The sequence below is a fragment of the Triticum urartu genome, chromosome 5, assembly GCF_003073215.2.
Source record: "Triticum urartu cultivar G1812 chromosome 5, Tu2.1, whole genome shotgun sequence".
Lineage (NCBI taxonomy): Eukaryota > Viridiplantae > Streptophyta > Magnoliopsida > Poales > Poaceae > Triticum > Triticum urartu.
The window spans coordinates 181,003,148-181,015,025 of NC_053026.1; the positions used below are offsets into that span (position 1 = coordinate 181,003,148).

Consider the following 11,878-nt stretch of genomic DNA (forward strand, 5'->3'; position numbering starts at 1 on the left):
GTCTTTGCACGTTGTAGTTGAATGGTCAAAGTCTACTCCACTTAAACCGATAGAGACCTCTCACTGAAAGACCGGGACATCATTGTGCCTATTAGTCGGCTATTCTGAGCATGTTACCGGAATTGTCTTGGGTTGTTTGTTGATATGAAGTCAAAATTGTGACGGTGTGATCTGAGTGGCAAGTGGTATGTCCGATGATCTTCCACGACGTCGGGCTTGTATAATTCTCCTTCGTAGCTCGCCGTCTATCGGATCTGCGTTGTTGCCGACACGTGTGGCTAATTCCTTGTCATGGGCCTTCGTGTTGCTTCTCATGGCCTTTCCGATGCTGGTTTCATCCATGGTTATTTTCAATGAAGCCGAAGTCACTTGCTCCAGGACAAGTGATGACGATGATGTCAATATGAAACCTTGACGGGTTTTCTTCGCAGGAGTGTGTTGTATCTTGAGTATGCTTTCTGTAAATTAATTAGGCAACTTTCTTCTTCTTAATGAATGGACGGTCTAAATCATGTACCTCCATTTTAGGAAAAAAAACATGTGAATCTAAGAGGCCCTTAGAGCGTCAACAACCGGATCTCTCAAACCCTCCCCAAACGCCCAGCGGACAGCTCAATCACTGCCCGGTCACAAAATTGCCACCCAACTAGACCCCCCAAAACCAGCCCAAACGTCCAGGTTGTCCGGCACCCTCAAACTCAGCCCATATGTGGGGCGGATTTGTGGATGCTTGGACGCGTCCGCCACGTTGGATTCGACGAGTCGGACCTACTTCAAATATGCTCCAAATTTGACCAAGTCCACCAAATCGACAACCCTGCACCCGCGTCCAACTCGTTGCCCTCCTCCACCCTTGCTCCCCGTTCGCGCCGCGATCTGATTCCACCGTCCTAGATGTTTGTGTTCACGAGTGGCTGGCCGGAACCAAAGTGGGACTAGAGTCCATAGCTATGTAGGTTTGACATGCTTCACATTATCATCATTTGTATTGCTAGCTCCCTTCGTTGCATTATCTTGAGTGATTCTTGTTTGCTAGTTGGGGTTGGCGGCCACTTTGTACAACCAAACTGAGGACAAGCCATTCACTTTGTCCCATTGTTGGTTGAAATTGAATGGAAACTAAAGTGGCAACTCACCCTTGATGAGCTTAAAAAAACCATCAAGAAGTTGAAGACAAACGATGGCTCAAGCTCCCGACAATCTATTGGATTGGATGACGATGATGAGCAAAGTGGAGGAGCGGACGGGCAATCGACCATGCCAAAGAGGAACCGACATGTGATGGGAAACAAGTGGGAGAAGGAGAGGGACGCGCGTGACGCCGCGGCAAGCAAAGTGTTTGCCACATGGACGGACATTTTTTCCGTCAAAGAGAAGGAGGAGAGGGACCTGCTCTTCTTGTATGTGCAAAGGGAGGGGATGTGATAGGGACGTAGGTGTCCCGTCTTTCGATGAGATTGTAACTATCATTTTTGGTGGAAGTCAACTTTGACGACCCGACTAGGAACGTGCAAAGATGCCATGCCTTAGCAATCGCTAAACCAACTCTAAGAGATTAGTGACCACGCCGGAGCACGATCAACCTGACCACGAGGGTCTATTTCTTGCAGGCAAACAAAGAACAAGTAAGAAACTGAGATTGCAATCTGGATACTGCGGATTTAAGAGGTAAGCTTTATTGATCGAAGTGGGGTTTTGTAACGTCTTGGTCTGGTCGTTGAACACAAACGAAAGACGCGAGTTGCAGCTATGGCGATTTTAATCTTAAAAATCCCAAGTCTAAATGACGCGTTAAGGGCTATATTTATAGAGGGAAGAGAGGGGATTTCGTCCCCCTTGACAAGGTGTGACTAAAACACCTCCTTAGTCGTTTCCCCTATAATATGGACTTTAAAAACAGCCTACGGAAAGGTATTTTGAAATTACATGGCTTGGCCCAAAAATAAGGTGGCGCGACACCTATAATAAACTATGGATGAAATTTATGAAAGACCATCTTGTATTTTTCGTCCATGTCCTTGGATCATGGTTGCTTCAAACGGTTGAAATCTCCACTGGTAAGGCCTCCTTTGGTTTGTAGGAATTCTATAGGATAGGATTTGCAAAGGAAAAATTCCTTTGAAGCCCTTTGGTTTGTAGGAATGGATTTCTAGTCCTATGTAGGATAGGAATCAATCCTTCACGTTTTGAAGGAAAAAAAACATTAGCCTAGACTCAATGGAAAAAAACCTATCCTATGCATCAAATGACATATCTTTCTCTATAGGAATTGACATGCATGTCATCTCACTTCCTATAATTTTCCTATTCCTATAAAATTCCTATCCTATGAACCAAAGAAGGCCAACTCTGTTGTTATTCCCTTCACGCACGCCTTCATTTCCACGCTTGATCATTCCCCAATGTTCATCCTTCTTGCCCATGCCAGGCCCTTCATTTGTAAGCAAAACAAATGTGTCCAATTTAAGCAGCATGATATTCTCAATTTCTCATGAACACTAGAATCATTACCAAAAAAAGGAAGTACCTGATAATTCAATTGACGTGCGCGAACACTAGTAATTGATCCAATGTGTGTAGCAGCAGGGGTTGTGGGTGTAACAGTGATAGTGATATCATCATCGGGATGTTATTTGACCAGGAGAGGGTGAAAGAGAAGTTAAGCATTAAGAGAAAGAAGATAGATTTGTAGAAGATGAGAAATATGTAAAATGAGAACTTGAAAAGAAGAAGACAATACAACAATTGAGCTACACGGAGAGAGGTTGAAGCTTGCAAAGGACACGGAGGATTCAAGAATCATGTTAGATGCCAGTGTCTTGGATGAAGAAAGCAAGTGGCTCCACATGAAAGAGATCAACACGTGCAAAGTGAGGCAGATGATTCATTCTTGTATCACCTGAATTGTTGAATTTTATTTATGGCATGTGTTGAGTTGTGATTTATTTTGCTTTGTCGAATTGATGCCATATGATGGGCTTGCATGGATATGAGGATTTAGATATGAGCAGTGCGTGCATGGCTTTGCATGAATACGAGGATTTAGATATGAACAGTGCATGCTCGGGAACGTTTAGGGGGTCAGATTTTGTCCAGTCCAATTGTAGATGCTCTTAGGAGAGGCACAACAAAAAGTATTCCAAGTCCAGTAAGACAGCATGACACATTTGAAAACAAAGCCTCGTGATTTGCCAATAGTAAAACTCCTGCTAGACAGATCAACCTAGAATTGTCATTCAGTAAACAGAACAAAACTCGCTAATAGAAGAAACATCAGTAACAAAACAGGAACAAAGATTTTACAATCCAAACACTTCCTAGTGATCATTTTGTTAAACCAATTGTCGATGCCTTCATGGTTCTACTGTGTTAGGATTTCTGCACGCCCGGTTGTGAGAAAGATCCGTGGTACGTCACAAGAAACCAGCTAGTCGTGAGCTGACAACGCTAGTCATTGCAGAAGCGAGCTGAACCCCTGCTCTTAGCTCTTGAAAGGTGCCTTGATGCTGCCCATGCTCGATCACTCATCTAAGGTGGCCTGTCGCTGGGATAATCTGGTGCTGCGCAATCTCAAGAGGCATTTTTCCATTTTCTTGGTTCTCTCCTGATCCACTCCCATCACAACTGGGTTCCAACAAGCGCACGAGTGAGAGGAAAATCTCCATTCTAGTCACGTCCCTGTTGGCCTGCACAAATGGAACCAAATAAGGAACACCTGTCAAAAGCAGGCACGGAAGGAAGCAACTGACAATTAAATTCATAGGAAGAAAATGTTGCAACTCGTAGAATCCAAGGATGATCTGTACAAGTGCATGGATCCGTGCAATCTGACCCAACCAAGGGATCTTAATAACATTGAACTACTTACCTCAACAGTGAATCGTGCCCAGATTTTATTTTTGCGTGCTTCCATCACACCCCTCAAGATGGTTAGTCCAAGACCTTTGATAAAGTCGGCTATTTCCAGGAAGATTCCTCTGTCATCACAAATCATCTGCAGACATACTGATGTCAACAAATGGGAAGTATGTATATATAACAATATGTGAACTGAGATTAACAGGATGGATACAGAGAACAAACAATAGCAGAATCATTTACCTCCACAAGCATCTGACGAGGCCGGTCGAGATCCTCAACTATGATTGGGCATGTCATAGATTGACTGCCGACGTTGAAGGCCCAAGTTGCACCACCCTCAAAGTAGTCTTTCCAAAGAGGACCATTGTCACCGCTAAGTATCTGTTTGAAGATTATCAAATAGCACAGGAAAAGATTATACAGGGTTTGCAACTATTTTCTCATGGAATAAACTGCAGCGAAAAATAACTGAAATTAGAGTGCGGCGATTTGGTGCCCAGGTGCATCTGCATTGGGGTGCCAACGGTAAATTCAAATAAAATAGCAAAAGAATCGACATTGAAGATGCTCCAATGCGCTATGTGCGTGCAAAAAATTTGTGGTGAAATGGCATTCGAGGAGCTCTCGGAAAAAAAACTGGTCTCAAAGAAACTATGAAAAAGAACACTTCGGAGCCGATTTTTTTCGTGTTTAGAGCTCCTCGAATGTCATTTTGCCCCAAAATTTTGCATGCAGCTAGTGTGTTGGAGCATCTTCGATGCCAAATAATTTCAGATTGTTTTGAACTTTTTACTATTTTTTTGAATTTACTGTTCATCAGGTGCAGATGAGCCTGGGCTCAGACGCAGAATACTAGTGTATACCTTAGATTCATTAGAATCTTTGAGATTGTCAGCATGCTTTGTCACACTCTGCAAGAAAACCATGTGCTTGATGGTCTTTTCCAGTAAAGCATCAATGCTACACTGTTGACAACAAATGACATGAGAATAGCAGTTATTATGCTACAAGTCGTCCATGAGCATTTTAAAGTGAAGTGATATCTAAATAAAAAATAATCACCAAAGGACCATAAAATGCAGAAGTCAAACTAGAGGGTACCTTTGCACCATTAGGTACAAGTTCCCGGAGCTCCTTTATACGATCCTGAATAAGCTGGCGGTCTTTTGGCCGGGGCTTAGAACTCTCTCCTGGTCGAGATCTCTTTCGATTTGCCTTGTTTGGTGTATCATGACCTTTGCTGTTTGAGGCTGACACGCTTTCACACTTCATGTTATGTCCACTCTCGATCCAAAGGCGTAACTGAGATTTGTGCATTCCATTGTTTTGGGAAAGACAACCATCCTCGGTCTTCTCTAGAAAACTTGGTTGTTTAACAAAATTTGATACAGCCAACTCATCCTTGACTAGCAAAGGAGGAGCACCAGATGATTCGTGTTGCTTCATCACTTTTGAGCCACAATAAGAGCTGCTAGGCATGTCTGTCAATGAAGTCCTGCAAGAGGCACTGTCACCAGAGATCTGCTTGCCACCAGGATTGACACTGGAGATAACTGCGTCCAATAATTGGTCACTATCAGTTAGTGAGAAGATTCCAGAAAAGGGGAACTCATCGTCCAGTGCACCAAATACTGGAGAGGTATCGAGATAAACTGAGGATTCAAGTGCATCTTTTCCTGAGCTAGCCGGTTTTGCAGTGTTCCAGGTCGAATCGCCATCCACATTGCGGCACAGATGAGGAAATTCAGCACCAAATATATCAAACAAATCATTTCCTGCAGTTGGATCCACAAGAAGTGAGGAAGATCGCTCACTTGAAACGTCTGGGAGCTTCTGCCGATCCATATTCTTCAAACCTTGTATTCTTACAGCAAAACTGGAGTCATTTACTTCTTTAGCCTTTCTGTTTTGGTAAACACGATCCGAAATATCCACTTGATTATCTTGAGAAATGTCTGTTTTAAATTCACTAGAAGTTTGAACTTCGGAGCCAGAGGATGGAGCTGCAACAACATGACATGAGTTTCTTTTGGGACTCCCCATTCTCATAATGAATTGAGCAGATTGGGGGGTTTTATATGAAATAGCCGGTTTGTGCCCTATCATCCCAGAAGTAGAGTTACATCTTTGGTCTAATAGTTGACTTGCTGAGCAGTCATGGAAGTTAGACTTGACTATGCTATTACCTTCAGGGAGAAAATCAAAGTTTCCATGACTGTTTAGAAAATCTAACACCTCACCCCCTCCATGGGATGGAGGCAGGTTCCGGAATGCAAGAGATTTTAGCAGAAGATTTCTGGTATCAGACGCTTCTTCCATGTTTCCCATTTCCAATTGTCCATCATTCATCAACAGTGGATGCTTTTCTGCTGATGTTGAGGTAGAAGAGAGAAAATCTGAGCTAACCACACTGCTTTGTGTGGTGCTTTCAACTCTCCGGTCACAGTAAGGAGTTTGTCGTCTGAACCTCACATCAGGAGCATATAAACTGTGGTCTCTGATAGCTTCACCATTTCTCTGTGCCACCTTAAGCAAGGAAGCTTTTCTCCCTATGTTTACTGATGCACTACTTGACACTGCCGTCGCATCAGGAACATAGCATTGTTCATAAGTCGCTGGAGAACCACTGAAGGCTTTTGAGCAACCATCTGTAGGGTAGACACTCAGAAGACCATGTGAAGAGCGTGACTGGACCTTCTGGCTAGAATCATTTTTAACTGAAGTAGATGCAACCATACTTGATCGATTGTTTAACTGAGAACACAGCTTCTTATACTGAAGCACATAAGTTGTATTTTCCATAACCTGTCATAAATTAAGCATTTTATGAGCTCTAACATGTTGGAACCACAAAGACAAGCGCTAAGTCCTAGTGCTAATGGTACAACGCCAGAGCAAGTCCTCTTGATGCAGTTCTCAAAATGCTAAATAAGTAAATATATAACAGAGACAATTATATATCATTTTTTCATTCCAGTTCACCGCTCCAATCACAAGAAGCTTTGGTCTTCCTAGAACCTCACCGCAAATATAGTTTATATAAGGATTCGAAGGACAGAATATTTGACCAGTCAACTACATAATATTCACAAATTAGTATCACTGTTCTACCTCATGGCCCATACTTGAAAACAAGAATAAACTTCAAGACATGTTAAGTGGGATATGTATGATGATATGCATTGTCAAAAGCAGGGCATCTTACCACACTAGTAGAGCCTAGCTGTAGTACACCACGTGGTAACACAGGAATTATTGCAATAGTCTGCGGAACAACAGAACAAGTATAAATTATTAAGAGATCAGAAGTTAAAAAGTCAGTAAATAATCTACCATGCAAGGGCGAAATTCTACTAACCTGAATGCCAGCTCTGAACTGATAGTTCATCTCAGCAGCAACCTATCACCACCAGAAGACAACAGCTTATTGTTCCATTATGAAAGGACACATAACAATTGGGGATAACCAAAACAGCCAGAGCAACTGATAAAATCAAATTGCATTGTTATTAAAAGAAAATTAGAAATCATTATGGAAAAAGATCATGGTTAGCTCAAGCCTGTGTGGCAAATCATGTTAAGTTGTTAACGAGAAATTCTAAATGATTTCCACTTGTTCAAATACCATTTGTGTGCTTTTGCAACTAGCTTATCCAGTGACCACTTATGCGGCAGAACAATAGATCAAACTCACTACAAGCCAAAATTTCAACACAGAAGGAACAAATATGTGAGGACAAAATAACCCCACAAGGATTGTTGCGATGACATAAATTCCTGGACAGCATGCTATTAATGACACAACAGCAAAAATGAACCAGACAAAACTGAATTAGGGCTATGGGCATGTTTGGTTCATGACTACTTTGCCACAACTAAAATTAGGCAAAATGTGGCGAACAAAATGGCCACCACAAGTGTGGCAAGATTTGGTAAATAAATGAGTCTATGGCATGTGGACCATGTAGTTAGAAAAGTGTGGCAAGCCATAAGTGTGGCACTGAGGGCGTGTTTGGTTCATGACTACTTTGCCACAACTAAACTTAGGCAAACTGTGGCTGCCACAAAAAATGTGGCGAACAAAATGGCCACCACAAGTGTGGCAAGATTTGGCAAATAAATGAGTCTATGGCATGTGGACCATGTAGTTAGGAAAGTGTGGCAAGCCATAAGTGTGGCACTGAACCAAACACATGCCTAAGGTTTTGCGGCACGACTAATGTTAGGTGTGGCAACCTTAGGCTACAAACCAAACATGCCTTATATTTATATCAGTTCACAAGAACGGAGAAGAAGAATTTATACCTCGGATCTGAGCCTGTGATCATTGGCAGTATCATGGATAATCCACTGATGACTCCCAGTAAAAGCAGCATGGCCGATGGTACTGAAAAAACAGAAAATGTAGCATCTATCCATCAATAAAAGAAATCAACCAAGAACATTGTGCTAGCTAGTAACAAACAAATGATGTTCCCGGTTCTTCCTTACCCTTCTCCAACAACATGAACCTGCGATGCCATAACCTTCCTAACTAGGGTGCACACAGTGCCACCTGATTCACAGCCAACCTCAAAAGCCTCAGATCCAGTTGGACAAGATGCGTGGCCACAGTAGCCATCCTCCCACACTAGATGCCTGCACATCACCAAGGGAAAACAGTGCGCGCAAATCATCAAACAAAACCCAAATTCCCACATTGCATTTAGCATTCCTCCATGATCCCCACATCGTGTCCCCATTCCCCCCCCCCCCCCCCCCCCCCCCCCCCCCCCCCCCCAAAAAAAAAAAGCTTGCACGGAATTGCAACAACATCTCGCGCATTCACGCTCTTTTAAGCCTCAGGAGCTAACACGAACTTGCACAGACAAGGCGGTAGTAGCTTTTTGGTTCATGTTCCTTGTTGTAAAGGCGTTACTAAATTTGCAAGCATGAGTGAACACCCACACGAGCGTACGGGCGTTCTTTTTCCAGGCACTATCTTTCCCACGAGGAAAGGAGTCCCTTATTAGTAATTGCTGAGGAATATACCATCCTACGAATCTTCCTCGCGGATGTTTCATTCGTACGAGACAAATCTAGCTGAAATGGAATGTTCAAGAAGACTTTGAACCCAGAAAAATGAAGAAAAGACACTGGTTTTGAGATTTTCCGCAAGATCGAGCGGGGGGAGATTGTGACAAAAAAAGTACAAGAGAAGGATGGAAGGCTTACACGGGGTCAGCAGCGCCGATGGCCTTCCAGAAGACGGCGTAAGACCACCCGACCTCCTCGCAGAGCCGCCGCAGCGCCTCCCCCACCGCCATCCCCGCAGCCCCACAGCCCAACGGAACCCTAACGAGCAAACCCTAGCTTCTTCGACGGGGGGAGAGGGCGACGAAAAGACGAGCAAGGACGCCGCTGCCTCCCTAGGCGCAGCGAGAGCCGGCGCGCCCGGCCTGCCTCGCGCGGACCCCGCCGTCCCTCTGCTCTGCCGCAACAGGAACGTCAACACTTGCTCCGTTGGCCGCCGGCGCGCGGCAAGCGGACATCAGTGGGGCTCGCCACCAGCCGCGGGCGCTGGTCCCAGCGTCGGTGGGGACCTCGGGACCACGGCGCAGCACCAGAGGCAGAGATGCCCGGCAGGAGAATGGCGCGGGGTCCCCGGAGGAGCGTCGGAGCCGCACGGCGGCGGGCGAGCGAGCAATGCGGTCTTGGATTTGGCTGCTGCTGCTGCTGCTACAGCCGCTGCGCGTCCTCGTCAATCTCTTTCTTCCTTCTCCGCTTTCGCTTTGGGTTCTCACTCTGGTCTGGTCTGGGAGTCTTTGGCCTCTTTGGGGTGTGCTTGGCTTGTGTGAGTGTGTGAGTAAAATTTCGTTCTGGCTTTTTCTTTGTCGCTTTCTTTGGTTGCCCCTCCTTTTCCTTTGGCCTTCGCGGCTCCCGAGGCGGGCATCATTCCCTCCACGAGGGGCAGGATGGGCATTCCCCCAGCTAATCACCCTCGTCCCCTCCTTTTATGTATTTATACCTAGGTTAAATAGTGCTCCTCTCCAACACACCGTTCTTGAAACAGGGCTTTCGCCTTGCTTTATTATAAAGCAACCACACAAAAGTACATGGCCAAACAATAAGTGATGAAAACCCTCTAACAACGCCGATCCCAAGGACCGAAACACACATGCGCGACCGACCGACAAAGAATACAGGAAGAGCTGATAACACCGCCACCCTACATCCTACAACACCTACACTCCACAACAATGCCCCTAAAAGGGAACACGACGCGAAGCGCCGCCGCGGAGTCCAAAATGGACAGAGGTTTTCACCCGGAGCCGAATACGAAGAGGAGTCCCGACGTCTTTAAGAAGAGAACGGGGCGCCCGCAGGCGTCGCCGTTGTCGACGATCAAGCGCAGATCTTTCGCTCAGGCACCCATTCGTGCCCGTGAAATCTTAAGGGTAAGAGCGACGAGATCAAGTCTCCAGGTCCAGATCGGGTCGCCACCGCTGCCAGAGACAAAGCACGCCCGAGTTACCCGCCGCAATATCTCTTGCTGCACACACGACCAAGAAACAAAGCCACAACCGCCACCACGGTGCCTGCCGGAAAGCCAACCATGTGGACCACCACCCAGGGTCGTCGCCCCGGCATTCAAACCCTGAGATCCCGCCACCCGCCCGCTTCACAGAGCACAACCCACGAAAGGAAAAGCCCGGCATCAGCCACTGAGTCAGGGTCGGCACCACCACCATATGGGGGCCCACGCCTATAGCCCTCCCCCAATCCCGGTGTACCAGGGGAACATAACCCAGTGACTATCGACGGTCGTCACAGAGACCCAGCTCAGATGACACCAAGTCCACGGTTCGACGCACTGATCTGCCTGCCGACTCCAACACACCACCATCCGCTAACAACTAATGTTTGATCTAACTATAACCCTATGGTCGTATTCAAAACATATTTACCAGATTAATTGTTTGAAACTACTCCCTCCATTTCATAATATAAGAGTGTTCTTGACATCTTCAAGACAGACCCGTAAATTTCCCACAACCGTTCCGATGCGGAAGCCATCCAACGCGGTCCTGTATAGGTCCGCGAGGCGGTCCGAACGTGATTTCTACTTGCAAACCAGAGACAAACATGGGGGCTTTGCGGGAGTCCGGACCGATCACAAGCCCGCTTCTGACCACCTTGGCCCACCAAAAACCCTCCTCCCTCTCCCGCGTGCGTCCTCGCCCGGCGCCAATTGACCGCATTCATGCCGCTCTAGAGTGCGACGCTCAACATTGAAGACGGCTGAAAGTGCAACTATCCCTAGGTGGTTTTGGTAATTCATAACAACATATAGCTCATTGAGCTAATGCTATTCCAAGATAACTATTTCAGGAAAGCTCAATGATTGGCATGGCATGGATGTGAAAGTGGAACCCTCAAAATGCTAAGGACAAAGGATTGGCTCAAGCTCAAAAGCTCAAGACTCTTCATTTTATATTTTAGTGATCCAAGGTCACATTGAGTCTTTAGGAAAAGCCAATACTATCAAGGAGGGATGAGGTGTTGCTTAATGAGCCTCTTGCTTCATGTGCTTAGTGATATGCTCCAAAACCCTCAACTACTTTCCCATATCCACATATGACCTAAACCCTAAGCCAAACTCGGTCATACCGATTCTTTCTATCCGGCGCCACCGAGTTTCACTTGTCATAAGCCACTGCCAAACCCTAGCAATCCGGTTCTACCGATAGGGATCTCGGTCTCACCGAGATGGGATTGCAAACTCTCTGTTTCCCTTTCGTAACTTTTCGGTCTCACCAAAAGAGCGAATCGGTCCCACCGAGATTGCAATGTAAATTTAGTGTTTCCTTTTTGTAACTTTTCGGTCTCACCGAAAGAGCAAATCGGTCCCACCGAGTTTGCCTGACCAACTCTCTGGTTAGCTAATTACCAAAATCGGTCTCACCGAGTTTGTGTAATCGGTCTCACCGAGATTACGTTATGCCCAAACCCTAACCATATCGGTCCTACCGAGTTG

At 45.6% G+C, this 11,878-nt stretch overlaps 1 protein-coding gene across 1 annotated transcript; it reads right to left on the reverse strand.

The window, feature by feature from the left end:
- Positions 1-3,113: 3,113 nt before the first annotated feature.
- Positions 3,114-9,708, reverse strand: LOC125508323 (transcription factor LHW-like). The gene is made up of 10 exons (XM_048673006.1): positions 9,076-9,708; positions 8,353-8,499; positions 8,167-8,248; positions 7,220-7,261; positions 7,067-7,126; positions 4,963-6,666; positions 4,725-4,826; positions 4,102-4,242; positions 3,869-3,994; positions 3,114-3,686 (listed from the first exon to the last, which is right to left on the reverse strand). The coding sequence occupies exons 1-10, from the start codon at positions 9,165-9,167 to the stop codon at positions 3,525-3,527; spliced, it is 2,658 nt and encodes an 885-aa protein (XP_048528963.1). The 5' UTR covers positions 9,168-9,708; the 3' UTR covers positions 3,114-3,524.
- Between the last annotated feature and the right edge of the window lie 2,170 nt (positions 9,709-11,878).